This window comes from Salmo salar, chromosome ssa26, assembly GCF_905237065.1.
Source record: "Salmo salar chromosome ssa26, Ssal_v3.1, whole genome shotgun sequence".
NCBI lineage: Eukaryota > Metazoa > Chordata > Actinopteri > Salmoniformes > Salmonidae > Salmo > Salmo salar.
Genome location: NC_059467.1, coordinates 25,827,089 through 25,851,222, shown reverse-complemented (window position 1 = coordinate 25,851,222; position 24,134 = coordinate 25,827,089). Strand labels below are relative to the sequence as shown.

The 24,134-nt window shown below is 43.6% G+C and overlaps 1 protein-coding gene across 24 annotated transcripts in view; it reads right to left on the bottom strand.

Annotated features, from left to right (window-relative positions):
* The window catches only part of LOC106587493 (transcription factor SOX-6), a 203,970-nt gene that overhangs the window by 89,744 nt on the left and 90,092 nt on the right, over positions 1-24,134 (bottom strand). For all 24 annotated transcript variants that reach the window (XM_045708401.1, XM_045708398.1, XM_045708408.1 and 21 more), the window contains one exon: positions 8,876-8,965. In XM_045708401.1, coding sequence (XP_045564357.1) covers positions 8,876-8,965 — 90 coding nt within the window. The remainder of the gene's footprint in view (positions 1-8,875; positions 8,966-24,134) is intronic.

The following is a 24,134-nucleotide window of genomic DNA, read 5'->3' as shown; positions in this document are numbered from 1 at the left end:
ATGAGCCTGCTAAGCAAGCACAACCAGAGACAACAAACGGGTATTTGATGGGCTACAGAGATTTGACTTAAGCTTAACTATGTTTTAGGCTTGTATATACGCTTGTTCAGAAATGCTCTAAAGCCATATGTGTTTCAAGTAAAAACGGTATTAAAGTATCTGGGTGCCCTAGTCAGAACGAACAGAGACAATATGAGAAGCAGCTGTTTTACCTGGCCTGCTGCCTCTGTGATGACATAAAACTGTTCATCCTGCCAATAAACCATCATTAACAAGCTTGAGTAAGGACTCACCAACATGTCAGGCTATGGCAGCCCGGACCATCCATCCTCACAGCCTTAGATACTGGACTACATGGCCATGAATATCACATGGAGTGGTTATCCATCAGCAGGGAACTGCTAGAAACAGACACCTTCTAAAAACACTTGGAAGTGTTTGCTTATGCTGATGTGAGGATACTGCACTAAACTCATTTGGTTGCTGTGTGTGTGTTAATTCTATATCCCTATATAGACATCATTTCTGCATCTATAGCAATGTCTCCCCAAGTGTTTAACATATATTTCCTAAATATTTCTCAAAAAATGTTTTGATTGACACGCCAAGTGGTTAATAATAAAAGCGTACTTCATCGGCCTGACGTTCACACTGAACATTAATGCGGGCTAATAATATAAGGACGGAAGAGGCATGCCTCTTCAGCGTAATTATGCTAATGTGAAAGCCTCAGCACTCCACAGTGTATCAGTGGCATCGGACGAGGTACTTCATCAGAGCTCGACGATAGCAGCCTTACAGACCTGAACAGATAAGACTGAACACTGATAACAGACTGCTATCTTCACAGAGGGAACTATTATCCCACCCAGAGAAGAGACAGTTCAGTCTGTGTTTTCAATAGGAACCATTATCAAAGCAGAGGATGAACTGTAATAAAACTGATCTGTAGAGCGCTGACCACACTGGGAAGTCATGTGACAAAGCTTGAAGCACACAACGAGGTACACTAGATTTTCTCCATCATCCAGTCATCCCTCATGATGTGTATGGTAATGACCTCTTCCTGCTTTCATGTAAGGAGAAGCACTTCTAGTCCAGGTTTATTATAAAATGCTACAAACACTGATCAACTTTCAGGGCCTCCCTCCCTCACATAGGAGTTGTCTAGAGAACGACAAAAGGAGCTCTCTGTCTGAACAATGGTCAGGAAAACCTTGGAACAGAAGGGAATGTGTGTTTTCTTGCATTGAACCAATTCACTGGTCTTGGCTATAACTTCATGCACCTACACTGGTTTATTTAGAACCATAATATGAGGGATTGCATCTCATGTTCTTTTCTTTCACAAATGTTGTCCTTGATTTCTAAAGATGTTGACTGTGTGTGTGTGTGTGTGTGTGTGTGTGTGTGTGTGTGTGTGTGTGTGTGTGTGTGTGTGTGTGTGTGTGTGTGTACGTGTGTGTGTGTGTGTGTACGTGTGTGTGTGTGTGTGTACATGCATGGCCGATTAATTTGGTCCGATTTCAAGTTTTCATTACAATCGGTAACCAGCCTTTTTTGGATGCCGAATATGGCCGATTACATTGCAATCCACGAGGAGACTGCGTAGCAAGCTGACCACCTGTTACGCGAGTGCAGCATCAAAAGGACCTTGTGGCTGCAAGGAGCCAAGGTAAGTTGCTAGCTAGCATTAAACGTATCTTATAAAAAACAATCAATCTTCACATAATCACTAGATAACAACACATGGTTGATGATATTGCTAGGTTAACTAGCTTGTTCTGCATTGCATATAATCAATGCGGTGCCTGTCAATTTATCATCGAATCACAGCCTACTTCAACTTCGCCAAACGGGTGATGATTTAACAATTCGCAAAAAAGCACAATCGTTGCACAAATGTACCCAACCATAAACATCAATGCCTTTCTTAAAATCAATACACAAGTATATTTTTTAAACCTCCATATGTAGTTAAAAGTTAAAATAAATTAATGTTAGCAGGCAATATTAACTAGCAGGCAATATTAACTAGCAGGCAATATTAACTACCAGGCAATATTAACTACCAGGCAATATTAACTTACATAATTATGGCATAACATTGAAGGTTGTACAATGTAACAGTAATATTTAGACTTGGGGTTGCCACCCGTTCGATAAAATACGTAACGTTCCGTATTTCACTGAAAGAATAAACATTTTGTTTTCGAAATTATAGTTTCCGGATTTTACCATATTAATGACCAAAGGCTCGTATTTCTGTGTGTTTATTATATTATAATTAAGTCTATGATTTGATATTTGATAGAGCAGTCTGAGTGGTGGTAGGCAGCAGCAGGCTCGTAAGCATTCATTCAAACAGCATTTTACTGCGTTTGCCAGCAGCTCTTAGCAATGCTTGAAGCACAGCGCTGTTTATGACAGCCTATCAACTCCCGAAATTAGGCTGGCAATACTAAAGTGCCTATAAGAACATCCAATAGTCAAAGGTATATGAAATACAAATGGTATAGCGAGAAATAGTGTCACGTCCTGACCATAGAATGCTTTTATTTTCTATGGTAGAGTAGGTCAGGGCGTGACAGGGGGTTTTGTCTAGTTTATTTATGTCTATGTTGGTTCTAGTTTCTTTTTTCTATGTTGGGGTTTTGTCTAGTTTCTGTATTTCTATGTGGGGTTCTAGTTTCTGTATTTCTATGTTTTTTTGGGGGGGGGTGATCTCCAATTAGACGCAGCTGGTCATCGTTGTCTCTAATTGGGGATCATATTTAAGTTGTTGTTTTTCCCACTAGGTTTTGTGGGAGATTATTTTGAGTAAGTGTATGTTGCACCTCTTCGTAACGGTTTGTTGTTTTGTTTATTAGTTTATTGTATGTCTTGCATAGTTTCACAGTTTAAATAAAATGTGGAACGATACACACGCTGCGCCTTGGTCTCCTTCGAACGACAAACGTGACAAATAGTCCTATAATTCCTATAATAACTACAACCTACAACTTCTTAACTGGGAATATTGAAGACTCATGTTAAAAGGAACCACCAGCTTTCATATGTTCTCATGTTCTGATCAAAGAACTTTCTTACATGGCACATATTGCACTTTTACTTTCTTCTCCAACACTGTTTTGCATTATTTAAACCAAATTGAACATGTTTCATTATTTATTTGAGACTAAATAGATTTTATTTATGTATTATATTAAGTTAAAATAAAAGTGTTCATTGTAATTTATTATATATATATCATTTATTATATATATATATATATATATATATATATATATAAATAAACCGGCAGATTAATCGGTATTGGCTTTTTCGGCCCTCCAATAATCGGTATCGGCGGTGGAAAATCATAATCGGCCGAACTCTAGTGTGTGTGTGTGTGTGTGTATGTGTGTATGTGCGTGTGTGTGCGCATGTGTGTGTGTGTGTGTGTGTGTGTGTGTGTGTGTGTGTGTGTGTGTGTGTGTGTGTGTGTGTGTGTGTGTGTGTGTGTGTGTGTGTGTGTGTGTGTGTGTTGTGTCTCTGTGACTGGTGGTAGATCAGCAGAGTGCCTGGCTCCGGAGCCGCAGCACTAGAGCAGCTGTAGGGGGAAATCCAGCGTGACATGTACTAACCCAGCCCAGCCATAGCAGCATTACATGGCTGTGAGGATGCAATTTGCTTTGCGGCCGGGAGACTGATAAATATTCCATTTACTACACTTCTATAAGTGAGAGAGGTGTATATTTGTCAATCGTTAAAATAAGGATTGCTAGTGATTCCTGGTAGTAACTTAAGATATAAATTGATTATTGCACTCTTAATAAACGGGATACCTGTGTGTCTGCCAACCAAGAAAGAAGCTAATTATTTGTAGTAATAGTAAATATAATTTGGTAAATTAAATGTAAACACACTGAAATTTGGAAGTAAAATGTAAACATGATTTTAAGTGTCAAATGTATTAAAGTATTAAATGTGCAGCCAGTCATCCAGAGGCCCTGTCTGGTCAGGGAAACCATCCCCATGCCTGGTTCCATGGCACAGGGCTTCTGCCCACACCAACACCAGCAGCGGCTGACCCAGACACCACCAAACCCACTCCTGTCTGCCTGTCTCCTCTCAAAACACAGAGCCAGGAGGGAGAAAGAGAGAGCGGACACACACACACACACACACCAGACAGACAGACAGACAGACAGACAGACAGCCAGCCGGCCGGCCGGACGGACGGACAGACAGACAGACATGTTCCTTTCTGCAGCCGACACCACAAGCTAAATTCCTCAATTCATTAAGGGAGAAAAACAGAGGGCATTAGGCCCATACATTCATTTCACAAATGCAGTCTGAAGAATAACGATTTACGGTGTCTCATATTTCACCTGGGTACACAGGGCAAACAGAAGACTATTGAAGTGTTGGGAGAAAAATGCAAACTGTGGCACTTTTGAATTGGCGGAATTGGAAGGATATTTCAGTGTGTGATGGGTTGAGGTGGTCTAAATAGAGGGTTCACTATCAAACATACACGGCTCTCTCCTCAAAATACACATAGCTGTATAACACAGATTCACTAGGTAATTTAGTCGTCGTGATAATCACATTTACCACCTTACATTCAATTCTACTACGCAGCAATTTATAATATTTTGAGAGAGATTTTTGAATGTTTATGCGCTGTTTATTAGTGCCATTTTTTGTTTTTACTGCACATGGCCATGTGTGAGTATTTTGAAGCAGGGTAGTATTTTAGAGCTGGAAACTAGAGGTAAAGGATTTATATTGACGGGGTTTCACAAAGAAAGTAGGTGAAAGAAACATGAAATGACAATGTTTTCCTGTGCCGATAAAAATTTGCTCCCACTTGTGGTTCCGTGTGTATTTACAGATATAGTGTGGAATCTCCATTGGCATTCGCTCTAGACTTTATTAGAGCCATTAAGAATGAAGCTGAATGTTAAATATAATAATCATGTTTTGAAGTAAACCCAGCTGCCTGAACAACCCCAGCTCTGTGTGCACACAGTAGTCCTCTCTCAGGATGGGAGAAGCAAGGCCAGGTAGGAGCAGCATCAAATCAGTCTCAGCTGCGGCCCTTCCCCGCTCCTCGCTCTCCCCTTAAAGAGCTTCTACTTATCTGCCTTCCACAGGACTGTCAATGTGCACCCCGCCACTGTCATGTACACAGCATTCACAAATTGATTATGAAAGTGCAAGAGGCTTGATTTTCGTTTATATAGAATTCAAGCTGCCATTTTAACGCAAATGTACAATGCTTAGCTTCATTTTTTATCAAACCTTCCGAGAGAATGAATGCAGTTTGTGTTCCAATTTAACTACCACATTTTTTTCTTCGGTTGAATAAATGCTTTGCCGTTTTTTCGGGGGGCTGTCGGACACTAGATGGCTAAGTTAATGGGAAAGTTAAACAGTCCTGCAGTGTGTGGGTCTCAAAGGCCCTGATTGAGTATAAATGAAAGCCACACTGCCAGGGAGAGCTTATTTGACCAAGCCTTTCCCCCATAAACCTGCATTCACATTCCAATGGAATTTACATTAAATACATGCACATCACCTGAATTCTTCAACTGACATATGTGAGGCACGGAGTGAGGCTAGCTAAAATCACTCCGGTTTTCCTCCAAAATGTCAGCCTAAAACACAAAAAAACGACATGTTTTATTGCATAAAGGAGGGTAGGGCTTGTAATGATTCAATTAAATCAAACAACCAGAATAGGCACCTCCCCATCATTGACCATTTAAAAACTATTTACAAACATAAACAGTACAGCCAGAATAAAGGACAGGAGTACTGAAACATAGCCGTTGTGGCACAGCTTTTACAGAAAGAGATTCTCTTTGAAGGACCATAATTAAAACAGCCTCGTGTCTGAGCAGCCATGTCCCAGGTCTCTCTCTCTATCTTTCTCTGTGCTCTCGCTCTCCTCTCCGCTCTATCTCGCTTTCTTCCTCTCTCCCTCCCTCTCCTTCCCTCTTACTCTTTCCCCCCCACTCCTCCCTCTCTTGCTCTGTGGTTTTGTTCAGGAGATCTCATTTCCCTTCTCACCGTTCCTCATGATTGACAGCTAAGCTCAGGTATGAAAACAAACAGTTACGTCTGGAATCGGCTGGTGAAAAGTAATCCACCACTAATACTCCTTCACAAACCGTTCCCTCCCTCTCTCTTCCTGCAGCTGTTAATCTCTCACAGCTTAAAGGACATCTGACATCATTACACCCAAATCATTCTATTCTCTATGTCTCTGTTAAGCATACTTCCTATCCTGTATTGATGGAAACAGTTCAAACTGTCTCCATTTTACTGGAAGTACCAGTATCAGTTTAACCACAGACCCATTCCAGCGCAGGAAACCACAAGACAATACACTATAACTATGTATGTGAGGCACTAAATGCTTGGTTGCGTTGAACTGGGTGTAAGATAAAGGAAAGCCAACCTCAGATGTTTTGATACCATTGTTTTGTTTACTGTACTTTGTGTTTTACCCCAAGAGCATAATGTAGTCTGGGCATGTTTGAACACAACTGCATAGTGTAAAAGAATGCAGTTCTTTTCATTGGTGAAGTGAAACCTTTGGTGAAATTCTGTTCCACCTATTGTCTTCTGTGTGATAATTCCACTGAGAGTCTTAACCCAGCAGATTCCTCCTCTTGCAACTACAACAATACGACAAGGTGCCATCCATGACAGGTTCATAAGGTGGAAAATATGGAAAGCAGTTGAGCAAAAACTACAGAGACTTTTAGATTCTCTACCGCTAATTCAAAGGAAGGCAGCCTTGTGAGGAAAAAAACGTACAAATTACCAGTCTTTCAGTTCAAAAGGGACAGAATTGTATATTTCATTTATCTTTGAACATCAAAAGCAATCTTTTGTAACAACGGAACAATGCCACAAAGGATGTAGTCTAGGTAGAATGTACAATGCCATTGGTTCCGGATTCAATGTCCGCTGAGTAGAGAACGAGTATCAAGGCCACTGTGGCAGTACGTAGCTTTTACGGATGTTAGCCTTTATCCAGCGCTGTCCTCCGTTAATTTAAACCTACAGGCATGCTTACCCTTTGTATTGATTTTAACCTAACAATTAATACAGCCTCTGATTCATCATAACACTTTAGATCGTAATCAGAAGGTGTTTTCTGCTTGGTGCCTTTGTTTGTGTTTTAATTAGGAAGACCTTGTGTGTCTCCAACCCTGGGCTTCTTTTTAATTGGCAGTATTTACATCCGGCAGACTTCAAACGCAGAAAGAGACATTTGTAAGGGGGAGCACAAAGCAGTCCTTTGAAATGTCTACAGTCATATGAAATGGCAGGCTAATTAAAAACCTTAGACAGCCTACCGGTGTGATATGAAAAGTAGTTATATTTCTAAGTCTAGTGTTCACTGTGTCTCCTTGCATGTGAGTCAACAAAGGCCACAGTGGGCATTATCAGGCTCCCTCTCTACCTGTTTACACCGCTGTGGAATAACCTCACCCTTACCATTTATCAAACAGAAAAATGCCCTGTAATTTAAATAGATCTGCTTTCAAAAGGCTAAATCATTTTAAACATTTGTTCCACTGCACTTTGATCTACAGTGGCATATACTAGGTCAGCTACAATGAATCTGGTTTACCAAGAGATGATTTATATTTCAGCTCATTAAGGTTATTGACCATGAATATACTTATTACAACATGCAACAGTTTTTGTCTTCCCCGGCACACAGAGAAAATGTCATCCCATAATTAAAACCAAGGACAAATATTATTTATGATTGCCAACCATATGATAAAAAGAGCTATTAAAGTGGGAGTACATCATAAAAAAGCAAAACATTTCCAGTGCACGCGCTAGCAGAATGCTACTTTCTGCTGTCTTTGAATAGTTCTGATGATTACAATTGTGCATGATGAGCAGAGCGGCATCGTCTGTGTTTAGCTTAAATGACATGGCTATATAGATATGAGTATATTCATGTAAATATTAATAATACAATCATTAATATACACCATTTTGTGTTGCGAGGTACAGACTTGAGAGGATGGGCGTTGGCAGGGAAGCGAGAGATAGAGAAAAGAAGGAAAGGTAGAGAGAGAGGTAGAGAGAGAGAGGTAGAGAGAGAGAAAGAGAGGTAGAGAGAGGTAGAGAGAGAGGTAGAGAGAGGTAGAGCCTGGTGTTATCAGACAGCTGGTATTGTGCCTTCCTCTCCGCTGGCTACATAAACACCTTTTTAGTAACAGTCAGTGCTAAGAACTGGACCTGCAAAAAACCCAGCCCAGGCCCACCTTCCCCACGCATAAATACAGATTTGGAGGGAAAGCTGGGCTGTGCTGGGCTGTGCAGGGCGTTCACTACCAGACTCAAGGCAGAATTCCTTTTAGATGTGAGAGACCTAGAAGAGAGAGGGCTCTCCCTGTCTCTGCATTTTCCTTCCTCTCTCTTCTTTCTCCTCTCTTCTCTATCTCCCCTCGTCTCTCCTCTCTCGGCATGAACACACTGCATGAGTAGGAAGCAGTGTTTCTAGTCTTATAGTTTTATATAGCAGACACATGGACAACAGCCTAGTCTCTAACAGTAAACCACAGACACAAACAAAATGACAGACTGGGGAATGGGGTTGGAATTTAAAGAGAGGGCTCTGGACAGAGGCATTTTGACATAACAGATAAGGAAAGTGCAGAAAAGAACTAGGGAAGGCAGCCAAGAGCTTTTGTCTAATTTCAAAGTGCAAGCCTGTTTCTTAGATTATGTATAGATTATGTATAGATTATGTATGTCTGATAGGAATAGAAGGATTTGTTAATCTCACTTTAAGACACTCTTTACAAGAGAGCGCTGCGGTTGTGAGTGACCACAGCATCAAGCTTACCTTTTACTTCTCCCAGAAGATCACTGGTGTCGAGCCTTTCCATCTTCTCTTTCCAGTCTTTTGACAGAAGTGTTTCCATGCAACTGGATTCTGAAAGACATGGGAAAGAAAAGATACCTTTTAAAATGCTTTCATTTTAAAATTCACTTCTCCAACGGATTTCTTTCAGGAAAGGGTACGTCAAATCCAAATTCGATTTTTATGTATTTTGATTTTTACAATATTATTTTGAAGGTTCCAATTTCATTAATGTAATTTCAGTTTGAATTGAATTACTGGTATTTGTATAACAATGAAAAGGAGCCTGAACTTTTTCTTCTCATAACAAAATGGAGGTAGAGGAAATATCTTTCTAAAGAGAGGTGCTTTCTCTGTTGTCATTGCCAAAAGTGTCAGTTTCTCACGCATGCCTCAGCACTCCAGTAATACTAACATAAATAACACACCCATCAACACTCCTTGTCAAATCTAGCTGTGTATGTTAATACACACATACACACTAAAGGTGTCCTGTCCCCAACGGTCAAAACAAAATATTGACAGCTTCTTGGTTAAAACAAGACAATGTCACTTGTCATTCAGAGTGAACATTATTAATTACAACTAAAAAACATTCACTTCTTTCCCAACTGTATAGCTCTTACTGATGTAGATTAAAACACATTCACTCTTTCCCAACTGTATAGCTCTTACTGATGTAGATTAAAACACATTCACTCTTTCCCAACTGGATAACTCTTACTGATGGTAGATTAAAACACATTCACTCTTTCCCAACTGTATAGCTCTTACTGATGTAGATTAAAACACATTCACTCTTTCCCAACTGTATAACTCTTACTGATGTAGATTAAAACACATTCACTCTTTCCCAACTGGATAACTCTTACTGATGTAGATTAAAACACATTCACTCTTTCCCAACTGGATAACTCTTACTGATGTAGATTAAAACACATTCACTCTTTCCCAACTGGATAACTCTTACTGATGTAGATTAAAACACATTCACTCTTTCCCAACTGGATAACTCTTACTGATGGTAGATTAAAACACATTCACTTCTTTCCCAACTGGATAACTCTTACTGATGTAGATTAAAACACATTCACTCTTTCCCAACTGGATAACTCTTACTGATGTAGATTAAAACACATTCACTCTTTCCCAACTGGATAACTCTTACTGATGTAGATTAAAACACATTCACTCTTTCCCAACTGGATAACTCTTACTGATGTAGATTAAAACACATTCACTCTTTCCCAACTGGATAACTCTTACTGATGTAGATTAAAACACATTCACTCTTTCCCAACTGTATAACTCTTACTGATGGTAGATTAAAACACATTCACTCTTTCCCAACTGTATAGCTCTTACTGATGTAGATTAAAACACATTCACTCTTTCCCAACTGTATAACTCTTACTGATGTAGATTAAAACACATTCACTCTTTCCCAACTGGATAACTCTTACTGATGGTAGATTAAAACACATTCACTCTTTCCCAACTGTATAACTCTTACTGATGGTAGATTAAAACACATTCACTCTTTCCCAACTGTATAGCTCTTACTGATGTAGATTAAAACACATTCACTCTTTCCCAACTGGATAACTCTTACTGATGTAGATTAAAACACATTCACTCTTTCCCAACTGGATAACTCTTACTGATGTAGATTAAAACACATTCACTCTTTCCCAACTGGATAACTCTTACTGATGTAGATTAAAACACATTCACTCTTTCCCAACTGTATAGCTCTTACTGATGGTAGATTAAAACACATTCACTCTTTCCCAACTGGATAACTCTTACTGATGGTAGATTAAAACACATTCACTCTTTCCCAACTGGATAACTCTTACTGATGTAGATTAAAACACATTCACTCTTTCCCAACTGTATAACTCTTACTGATGGTAGATTAAAACACATTCACTCTTGAGCACCCACTGAAGACGGTAAAAGGTGAGACAGATAGATGGGGTGAGAGGGGGGGAGACAGACAGTATAGCCATGGTAAGGGCAGAGACAGTGCAGAGACATTAAGAAGGAGGTAAGGGGTGAGACAGATAGATGGGGTGAGAGGGGGGGAGACAGACAGTATAGCCATGGTAAGGGCAGAGACAGTGCAGAGACATTAAGAAGGAGGTAAGGGGTGAGACAGATAGATGGGGTGAGAGGGGGGGAGACAGACAGTATAGCCATGGTAAGGGCAGAGACAGTGCAGAGACATTAAGAAGGAGGTAAAGGTTGAGACAGGGTGTGTCCGAGTGTTCTCACAGCCGCCAGTGATGAAAACAATGAACATTTGTCCGGCTGACAATGAATCAGTGGAGGAATGGCTGGAATCTGCCATGCTGTCGCTGGGGTAGCTGATAAAGAACACACTGCTGGCCCAGCCTCGCCGGGCCTCGCCGGTCCCCGCGCTGCGCAGAGGTCAGCCTGTTCCCATCAAACACCACCCACCCCCGTCTCTCCTCCCATCCCCTCCACCCTCCCCAAGTCAAACTGCAGGCTCCCAGGCACGCTGCCCGCCATCTGAACTGCACTAAAACAGCCAGGCCACTATACCAAGATCCGGGATGTGCACTAAGCAGGGCCTTGCTGTCTGTCTGTTTGTCTATCTATCTGTCTGTCTCCTACTCACAAAGTGGGGCTGCCACTGTGGACTTACCCACCAGCTGATGCCTGACTTACCCATGAGAGCAGTCCTAGATCTCCTCTCATACCTTCATACACTGGTTAAGGCTTGATAGATAGTTAAGAGTGCAAGTCAGCTGTTCCAGAATGATGTGTCCTCTCTAGTAAATATAGAATCATTCTGCTGCTGTTTCTAAGTCGGGCTCCGTGTTAACTGACATGACTGTTCCTGAAAACAGGAGCCCTAAACAGATTGTCCTCGAGTGTCATGTTGCCTGAAGATGACATCATGGAGTGTAAGACAGGGTTTGTTCACTCTGAAAGGGAGTAAAGGGCAAACAGCAAAAGCAGACATTGTTGCAGTTCACAGAAAGCTTTGGGGCTCCGTCAGGAATGGTTTAACCACTCTCCTGACAATGGCTCATTTGTGGTCTCCTTCTGCCAACTAAAGGGTACAATTCATAAGAACATACTTTTGGATGCCTTCAGGGATTGTCTTAAGAGTGCTTTGTGTTTTTAGGTTATTGTAGTCATCATGTTCTCTGGAGGCAGACTACAATTATCATCTAGATCAAGATCTGTTGTGCAAAGATGTAGCATTATACAATACATTTGATATTTCATTTCCTTGTTAATGTTTCAGATATATTAACTTACATTATACCTTACAAAATAGGAGACATGTGAGAGAGAAAGACAGAGAGAGAGAGAGAGAGAGAGAGATATCCTAAATGGTTTGGATCATTCTCCCATTATTATCCTCTCTCTTCCTCTGACTGAGGAGATGTAAACAGTTTAGAAAGTACACAGCTGATGATTCCTTTTATCCAGGTGTAATGTCCTCACACTTCACTTCCACAATCCAAACATGATACCTCACTATGAAAACACATCGAGTTCAGAGGGACTGGGAGGCTGGGAGTAATAGGGGCTCAATGGTTAGCCTGCCTCTGTTTAACGTTGGCTTTCAAAAAGATCAAGCGGAGTGGCCATTTTGTTTGATTGTCCACTTCCTCCGTGGCAGAGAGGCCAACAGGACATCACAGGCTCAGGTCATTATAACATTACTTCTGCTTTATTGACTTTCCAATCCCCAACTCACAGTTTGTCCCCCTGACCCGGGATGAGAGAGGAGCAGTGTGTGTGTGTGTGTGTGTGTGTGTGTGTGTGTGTGTGTGTGTGTGTGTGTGTGTGTGTGTGTGTGTGTGTGTGTGTGTGTGTGTGTGTTGACTCCCTGCTTCCCCGCCTGGCAGTGGAATCACAGACACACAGGGGTTGAGGGCAGGGGGAGTGACTGAGCTCCACTCCTCTTCCATGGGCCTCACCCCTGGGTGAGCAAGCTTCCTCTCCCTCCCAGACATATCCCCATCAACACACTCCCCAAGATAACAACCCTACCTCAGTACAGATACACAACATCAACACACTCCCCCAGATAACAGCCCTACCTCAGTACAGATACACAACATTAACACACTCCCCCAGATAACAGCCCTACCTCAGTACAGATACACAACAACATCAACACACTCCCCCAGATAACAGCCCTACCTCAGTACAGATACACAACAACATCAACACACTCCCCCAGATAACAGCCCTACCTCAGTACAGATACACAACATTAACACACTCCCCCAGATAACAGCCCTACCTCAGTACAGATACACAACATTAACACACTCCCCCAGATAACAGCCCTACCTCAGTACAGATACACAACATTAACACACTCCCCCAGATAACACCCCTACCTCAGTACAGATACACAACATTAACACACTCCCCCAGATAACAGCCCTACCTCAGTACAGATACACAACATTAACACACTCCCCCAGATAACAGCCCTACCTCAGTACAGATACAGAACATTAACACACTCCCCCAGATAACAGCCCTACCTCAGTACAGATACACAACATTAACACACTCCCCCAGATAACAGCCCTACCTCAGTACAGATACACAACATTAACACACTCCCCCAGATAACAGCCCTACCTCAGTACAGATACACAACATTAACACACTCCCCCAGATAACAGCCCTACCTCAGTACAGATACACAACATTAACACACTCCCCCAGATAACAGCCCTACCTCAGTACAGATACACAACATTAACACACTCCCCCAGATAACAGCCCTACCTCAGTACAGATACACAACATTAACACACTCCCCCAGATAACAGCCCTACCTCAGTACAGATACACAACAACATTAACACACTCCCCCAGATAACAGCCCTACCTCAGTACAGATACACAACATTAACACACTCCCCCAGATAACAGCCCTACCTCAGTACAGATACACAACATTAACACACTCCCCCAGATAACAGCCCTACCTCAGTACAGATACACAACATTAACACACTCCCCCAGATAACAGCCCTACCTCAGTACAGATACACAACATTAACACACTCCCCCAGATAACAGCCCTACCTCAGTACAGATACACAACATTAACACACTCCCCCAGATAACAGCCCTACCTCAGTACAGATACACAACATTAACACACTCCCCCAGATAACAGCCCTACCTCAGTACAGATACACAACATTAACACACTCCCCCAGATAACAGCCCTACCTCAGTACAGATACACAACATTAACACACTCCCCCAGATAACAGCCCTACCTCAGTACAGATACACAACATTAACACACTCCCCCAGATAACAGCCCTACCTCAGTACAGATACACAACATTAACACACTCCCCCAGATAACAGCCCTACCTCAGTACAGATACACAACATTAACACACTCCCCCAGATAACAGCCCTACCTCAGTACAGATACACAACAACATTAACACACTCCCCCAGATAACAGCCCTACCTCAGTACAGATACACAACATTAACACACTCCCCCAGATAACAGCCCTACCTCAGTACAGATACACAACATTAACACACTCCCCCAGATAACAGCCCTACCTCAGTACAGATACACAACATTAACACACTCCCCCAGATAACAGCCCTACCTCAGTACAGATACACAACAACATCAACACACTCCCCCAGATAACAGCCCTACCTCAGTACAGATACACAACAACATCAACACACTCCCCCAGATAACAGCCCTACCTCAGTACAGATACACAACATTAACACACTCCCCCAGATAACAGCCCTACCTCAGTACAGATACACAACAACATCAACACACTCCCCCAGATAACAGCCCTACCTCAGTACAGATACACAACATTAACACACTCCCCCAGATAACAGCCCTACCTCAGTACAGATACACAACATTAACACACTCCCCCAGATAACAGCCCTACCTCAGTACAGATACACAACATTAACACACTCCCCCAGATAACAGCCCTACCTCAGTACAGATACACAACATCATCACACTCCCCCAGATAACAGCCCTACCTCAGTACAGATACACAACAACATCAACACACTCCCCCAGATAACAGCCCTACCTCAGTACAGATACACAACATTAACACACTCCCCCAGATAACAGCCCTACCTCAGTACAGATACACAACATTAACACACTCCCCCAGATAACAGCCCTACCTCAGTACAGATACACAACATTAACACACTCCCCCAGATAACAGCCCTACCTCAGTACAGATACACAACATTAACACACTCCCCCAGATAACAGCCCTACCTCAGTACAGATACACAACATTAACACACTCCCCCAGATAACAGCCCTACCTCAGTACAGATACACAACATTAACACACTCCCCCAGATAACAGCCCTACCTCAGTACAGATACACAACATTAACACACTCCCCCAGATAACAGCCCTACCTCAGTACAGATACACAACAACATCAACACACTCCCCCAGATAACAGCCCTACCTCAGTACAGATACACAACATTAACACACTCCCCCAGATAACAGCCCTACCTCAGTACAGATACACAACATCAACACACTCCCCCAGATAACAGCCCTACCTCAGTACAGATACACAACATTAACACACTCCCCCAGATAACAGCCCTACCTCAGTACAGATACACAACATCAACACACTCCCCCAGATAACAGCCCTACCTCAGTACAGATACACAACATTAACACACTCCCCCAGATAACAGCCCTACCTCAGTACAGATACACAACATTAACACACTCCCCCAGATAACAGCCCTACCTCAGTACAGATACACAACATTAACACACTCCCCCAGATAACAGCCCTACCTCAGTACAGATACACAACATTAACACACTCCCCCAGATAACAGCCCTACCTCAGTACAGATACACAACATTAACACACTCCCCCAGATAACAGCCCTACCTCAGTACAGATACACAACATTAACACACTCCCCCAGATAACAGCCCTACCTCAGTACAGATACACAACATTAACACACTCCCCCAGATAACAGCCCTACCTCAGTACAGATACACAACATCAACACACTCCCCCAGATAACAGCCCTACCTCAGTACAGATACACAACAACATTAACACACTCCCCCAGATAACAGCCCTACCTCAGTACAGATACACAACATTAACACACTCCCCCAGATAACAGCCCTACCTCAGTACAGATACACAACATTAACACACTCCCCCAGATAACAGCCCTACCTCAGTACAGATACACAACATTAACACACTCCCCCAGATAACAGCCCTACCTCAGTACAGATACACAACAACATCAACACACTCCCCCAGATAACAGCCCTACCTCAGTACAGATACACAACATTAACACACTCCCCCAGATAACAGCCCTACCTCAGTACAGATACACAACAACATCAACACACTCCCCCAGATAACAGCCCTACCTCAGTACAGATACACAACATTAACACACTCCCCCAGATAACAGCCCTACCTCAGTACAGATACACAACATTAACACACTCCCCCAGATAACGCCCTACCTCAGTACAGATACACAACATTAACACACTCCCCCAGATAACAGCCCTACCTCAGTACAGATACACAACATTAACACACTCCCCCAGATAACAGCCCTACCTCAGTACAGATACACAACATTAACACACTCCCCCAGATAACAGCCCTACCTCAGTACAGATACACAACAACATCAACACACTCCCCCAGATAACAGCCCTACCTCAGTACAGATACACAACATTAACACACTCCCCCAGATAACAGCTCCTACCTCAGTACAGATACACAACATTAACACACTCCCCCAGATAACAGCCCTACCTCAGTACAGATACACAACAACATCAACACACTCCCCCAGATAACAGCCCTACCTCAGTACAGATACACAACATCAACACACTCCCCCAGATAACAGCCCTACCTCAGTACAGATACACAACATTAACACACTCCCCCAGATAACAGCCCTACCTCAGTACAGATACACAACATTAACACACTCCCCCAGATAACAGCCCTACCTCAGTACAGATACACAACAACATCAACACACTCCCCCAGATAACAGCCCTACCTCAGTACAGATACACAACATTAACACACTCCCCCAGATAACAGCCCTACCTCAGTACAGATACACAACATTAACACACTCCCCCAGATAACAGCCCTACCTCAGTACAGATACACAACATTAACACACTCCCCCAGATAACAGCCCTACCTCAGTACAGATACAGAACATCAACACACTCCCCCAGATAACAGCCCTACCTCAGTACAGATACACAACATTAACACACTCCCCCAGATAACAGCCCTACCTCAGTACAGATACACAACATCAACACACTCCCACAGATAACAGCCCTACCTCAGTACAGATACACAACATTAACACACTCCCCCAGATAACAGCCCTACCTCAGTACAGATACACAACAACATCAACACACTCCCCCAGATAACAGCCCTCCCTCAGTACAGATACACAACAACATCAACACACTCCCCCAGATAACAGCCCTACCTCAGTACAGATACACAACAACATCAACACACTCCCCCAGATAACAGCCCTACCTCAGTACAGATACACAACATTAACACACTCCCCCAGATAACAGCTCCTACCTCAGTACAGATACACAACATCAACACACTCCCACAGATAACAGCCCTACCTCAGTACAGATACACAACATTAACACACTCCCCCAGATAACAGCCCTACCTCAGTACAGATACACAACATTAACACACTCCCCCAGATAACAGCACTACCTCAGTACAGATACACAACAACATCAACACACTCCCCCAGATAACAGCCCTACCTCAGTACAGATACACAACATTAACACACTCCCCCAGATAACAGCCCTACCTCAGTACAGATACACAACATTAACACACTCCCCCAGATAACAGCCCTACCTCAGTACAGATACACAACATTAACACACTCCCCCAGATAACAGCCCTACCTCAGTACAGATACACAACAACATCAACACACTCCCCCAGATAACAGCCCTACCTCAGTACAGATACACAACAACATCAACACACTCCCCCAGATAACAGCCCTACCTCAGTACAGATACACAACAACATCAACACACTCCCCCAGATAACAGCCCTACCTCAGTACAGATACACAACATTAACACACTCCCCCAGATAACAGCCCTACCTCAGTACAGATACACAACATTAACACACTCCCCCAGATAACAGCCCTACCTCAGTACAGATACACAACATTAACACACTCCCCCAGATAACAGCCCTACCTCAGTACAGATACACAACATTAACACACTCCCCCAGATAACAGCCCTACCTCAGTACAGATACACAACATTAACACACTCCCCCAGATAACAGCCCTACCTCAGTACAGATACACAACATTAACACACTCCCCCAGATAACAGCCCTACCTCAGTACAGATACACAACATTAACACACTCCCCCAGATAACAGCCCTACCTCAGTACAGATACACAACAACATCAACACACTCCCCCAGATAACAGCCCTACCTCAGTACAGATACACAACATCAACACACTCCCCCAGATAACAGCCCTACCTCAGTACAGATACACAACATTAACACACTCCCCCAGATAACAGCCCTACCTCAGTACAGATACACAACATCAACACACTCCTCTCCTCTACTGAGAAATAAAATGTTTTATTTTACAGCACTGTGAAAGGGTTGTAAATACACAAACACACACTCACAAACTCATGTTAATATATACACACTTGCTTTCACACAAACCCACACACAGATGTATGTACATACACACACATCACCACAGATGCTTCTCCCGCACTTGATCATTAAGGAATGCACCAACTGTTGTAGATAATATGGTGCCAGCTCCCATTCTACTCCACCCCTCCCACTTTTCCCTCCTCCTCCGCCTCCTCCCCTGAAAGTGGCCGCTCCCTGACTCCTCCATACTGCACCTCCATCCCCAACCCTGGGCCAGACACAGCCTGCCAAGCCCTCACACAAGACAGCCTACAGCTGGAATGTGCAAGAGAGCCTGCCTGCTTGCCTGCGCTTTCTCTTTTCCACCTGGGAGAGTGAATAATGGCCTGGGTTAGTGTATAAAATAACTTAGAAACACCTTTCAATGCTCCAACAGCTTAGAACCAAATAGGCATACCCAAATGAAAATATTTCTGTTATAATTTTCCTGCAGGCATACTTTAGGAAAACACACACAAAATGACTCAGTCGTCTGGCTTATTTCACAGCAGTCTTAGAAAGGCTAAACCATTTTTAGAGGAATTTAGATTAATAGTAGTGTGTGTGTGTGTGTGTGTGTGTGTGTGTGTGTGTGTGTGTGTGTGTGTGTGTGTGTGTGTGTGTGTGTGTGTGTGTGTGTGTGTGTGTTTTTGTGTGTGTGTGCTGTTTCAATTTCTCAAATTCCTGTCCGTCTTCTCTTGGGAGATGAAACATGCCAATGGAAACACTGCTTTATCAGAATAATAGTTACTGTCATATTAAGATGTGAGCAGTAGGTGCACAGTGTTCATTTTTAGACAGAGCTTGTAACAAATCATACAACTATCACACCTCATTGGTTTTGTAATCAAAACCAGATATGTTTCATAGGAAAAGGTAGAATATTCAAATCCAGGTGATTTATATTGAAGATCTTAAAACCAACACAATGTTTATATTGTATGTTGCATTGTGGCTGTCAATATCAGTGGATTTCTGTCTATCTTTGTGGGGATAGACATACCAAAGTCCTCAGAAAGTGGAATAATGTAGTTGGCTTGTCATTGAAAAATACTTAAATGAAGATAAATGAAGAGTCCCATTGAGCTTATTTTCTATTTTCCTAAGGGGGACTCTTAAAATATCTCCCTCTCTCTTTCTCACTCTCTTCCTCCCTCTCTTTCTCCCTCTCTCCTCTGAGATAAAATGCTGTGCAGCTCTGGAGCAGCCCATTGAGACAGCATGAGAATGGAATGAAAACAATAGCTCTTATCAGACTCTTATTTACATTTTCCCAGCGTCCCCGCGGCAGACAGCTCAGCTTGTCACTGAGCCGTGCTGGCCCCACTGGACCCGTACCAACTTCCTCCGTCCTCCGGCCCCGCCGATACCACAGGCCCCTGGGGACCCTCGCCTGGCAGCAACCCCCACTGCTCTGCCACTAGCATAGATAGCAACATACGAGACAAAACTACTCCAGAATGTTTCCGGAATGTGTTCCCCTGGAGGAGGAATTGGGGAGTGGGCCCAGCACCCTAAGACTATGTTCTTCCTCATTGTGTGTTCTCTGGGGCTTTACGGAGCTGGATACAGGCCCCGCCCCGTCTCCACTTCTTCCAAGTTTCTTGCTCATTTTCTAGCGGCACCATGTTGCAATGTAAAGCCTGCCAATGACCTGATACTGCCAACTACAATATGTTTCTATCTACTATCTCCATTGTGATCTGGTACACATCTTGTTCATGCAGCTATCCTGTAATCTGTCTGATGTGGGTGAAAAGTCAGAGGGATTGAGACACCTAGAGCAAAGATGTGCTGGCTACATTAGACTTAGTCTTTCACTACATTCAAACAAGAACTAATGGTGCTCATAAATCTGAACAAAGGGATGTTTCTGGGCTAGTGTTTGGTATAAACAGGGCTTTCAGCAGCTGGCACTGAGCACTGCCAGAATCCCATGTTGAACAGAAACCACAACAGTGTAACCCTAAGAGGCAGGTAAGCACTGCTGACAATCTCACCCCCAGCCTCTTTAGAAGATCAAATAAATAAAAGCTAATCTCTCTGTCTCTCTCAAACATTTTAAAGCACCCGTTTAGAAAGCTGAATTAGTGTTTTATTGAGCATATTGTAATAAGTTACTGTTAATAAAGTGAGTGCAAGCTGGTCATAAAGACTTCTGCATGTGCCAAGCTGAGGGAGAGTTGTTAGCTAATGTATTGTTTTATTGCGGCCCTAAACAGAGTGGTTCAATCAGAGTATCATTGGATGCACCGGACGGTTAAGTTCAAATCACCAAGAGGAAAACACAGACGGCACAAATAAATACACTAACAAGCAAATCAAACCTTGTCAATTTGGATTTGAAATGGTCCGTAAAAATAATATCTTAATGATTCATGATTCATGTTGTTATCTACTTGGGAAATGACTTTAACGATTGGCATTGGGGTATCAACCAAGAACACATTAAATAAAGCCACGTGAGGCACATTAAATAGACAACCTTGTGTCTCATATCTTCTGTGTGTTTTATCATACAGTCGGAAGGATAGACAGAGTGAGTTGTACCCGTAGGTCTTTTCCCAGGCATCATGAGACTGTGTTTTCCTCCCTGCGGGGGTAGTAGTCTCTGGGTGTCCTCCTGTCTGTCTCCCTCTCTGTCTCTCAGTGGGCCATGCCCGGTGGCCCTATGCCAACACATCTGTCCCTCCCTCCCTCCGCTCCGTGCCCTCACCACCCTGCCTGCCTGCAGCCTGCGGCCCACTCACTCACTCACACGCCTATTGTAATCCCTCAACAGGAAGAAGCGATTCCCCTCATCAATCCTCCTCAACACTGAGACCCACACAGGACAGGGGGAGAGATCCTGAAGGATGACAACACAACACTGACCCGGCCAGGAATCCAGCCATCCATCCAGCATCCCACTCTCTGTCTGTCCACCAGGTCTATCACTGCTGCTGCGTCAACATACATACTGTAACAGCCAGTGACAGTAGGCTTTATTTCTCAGTCTATGATATTCTCTATACAGATACTGTACGTGACTAGTGGCTGCTAGTGGAGTGTTTGTTTTGCTCTAAGTGACGGCTCATTGTGGTGGAGGATGGAGAGAGAGCTTTCTGTGAGAGTCACAGCAGGCTCAGCATCAGCCCTGTATACAGTATTAGTGGTTAGAGCCTCCGGGGGAAACATGCCATTACTAAATCAATGATCAACTGACATTGGCCATATAAATTATTTCCTCCTCAGTACGGCAGAGCCTTATAAACAGAGGCTGTGGGCTGGATGGAGGATAGCTTTTATTAAGAGCCCGGCGAGAGGCAGCATTTTAGAGTAGGAGTGCTCTCAGTGATCTAGCTAGAGGACTCGCTGAGTTGGAGGACACACTTGTACAAATAGTGGTAGTTAGGTTCATAATTATTTTCAGAGAACTTTTAGAGTGCTTTTAATAATATTTGCAAAAAGAAAGGCTCCTAGACTGAAAGCGTTAGGCTGAAGTTATACTGTAGGTGTACAAATATGTCAAGGTTAGGAGAATGAAGCAAGTTGCGTTCAATTTGGTGTGAGCAACAAGTCAATTTGAAACTATTCTTCTCCACTCTAAATGAAAATACCGCATTCTATTATCTTTTTAACTCAGGGCTGAATTTGTAACCCTAAGAATCGCTCAGTCAGATCTGGTCCTAGTCAGACAATATGAATCCCGTTCCCCAGTCTCTTCTCTCCCCAATCTACCTCACTCTATATGGACCAGTTCCCCAGTCTCTTCTCTCCCCAATCTACCTCACTCTGTATGGACCCGTTCCCCAGTCTCTTCTCTCCCCAATCTACCTCACTCTGTATGGACCAGTTCCCCAGTCTCTTCTCTCCCCAATCTACCTCACTCTATATGGACCCGTTCCCCAGTCTCTTCTCTCCCCAATCTACCTCACTCTATATGGACCCGTTCCCCAGTCTCTACTCTCCCCAATCTACCTCACTCTGTATGGACCCGTTCCCCAGTCTCTTCTCTCCCCAATCTACCTCACTCTGTATGGACCCGTTCCCCAGTCTCTTCTCTCCCCAATCTACCTCACTCTGTATGGACCCGTTCCCCAGTCTCTTCTCTCCCCAATCTACCTCACTCTGTATGGACCCGTTCCCCAGTCTCTTCTCTCCCCAATCTACCTCACTCTATATGGACCCGTTCCCCAGTCTCTTCTCTCCCCAATCTACCTCACTCTGTATGGACCCGTTCCCGTCTCTTCTATCCCCAATCTACCTCATTCTGTATGGACCCGTTCCCCAGTCTCTTCTCTCCCCAATCTACCTCACTCTGTATGGACCCATTCCCCAGTCTCTATTCTCCCCAATATACCTCACTCTGTATGGACCAGTTCCCCAGTCTCTTCTCTCCCCAATCTACCTCACTCTGTATGGACCCTTTCCCCAGTCTCTTCTCTCCCCAATCTACCTCACTCTGTATGGACCCGTTCCCCAGTCTCTTCTCTCCCCAATCTACCTCACTCTGTATGGACCCGTTCCCGTCTCTTCTCTCCCCAATCTACCTCACTCTGTATGGACCAGTTCCCCAGTCTCTTCTCTCCCCAATCTACCTCACTCTGTATGGACCCATTCCCCAGTCTCTACTCTCCCAATCTACCTCACTCTGTATGGACCCGTTCCCCAGTCTCTACTCTCCCAATCTACCTCATTCTGTATGGACCCGTTCCCCAGTCTCTACTCTCCCCAATCTACCTCACTCTGTATGGACCCGTTCCCCAGTCTCTACTCTCCCCAATCTACCTCACTCTGTATGGACCCATTCCCCAGTCTCCTCTTTCCTCAATCTACCTCACTCTGTATGGACCCATTCCCCAGTCTCTTCTCTCCCCAATCTACCTCACTCTGTATGGACCCGTTCCTCAGTCTCTATTCTCCCCAATATACCTCACTCTGTATGGACCCGTTCCCCAGTCTCTACTCTCCCCAATCTACCTCACTCTATATGGACCCGTTCCCCAGTCTCTATTCTCCCCAATATACCTCACTCTATATGGACCCGTTCCCCAGTCTCTACTCTCCCCAATCTACCTCACTCTGTATGGACCCGTTCCCCAGTCTCTACTCTCCCCAATCTACCTCACTCTATATGGACCCGTTCCCCAGTCTCTATTCTCCCCAATATACCTCACTCTATATGGACCAGTTCCCCAGTCTCTACTCTCCCCAATCTACCTCACTCTATATGGACCAGTTCCCCAGTCTCTATTCTCCCCAATATACCTCACTCTATTTGGACCCGTTCCCCAGTCTCTTCTCTCCCCAATATACCTCACTCTATTTGGACCAGTTCCCCAGTCTCTTCTATCCCCAATCTACCTCACTCTGTATGGACCAGTTCCCCAGTCTCTTCTCTCCCCAATCTACCTCACTCTATATGGACCC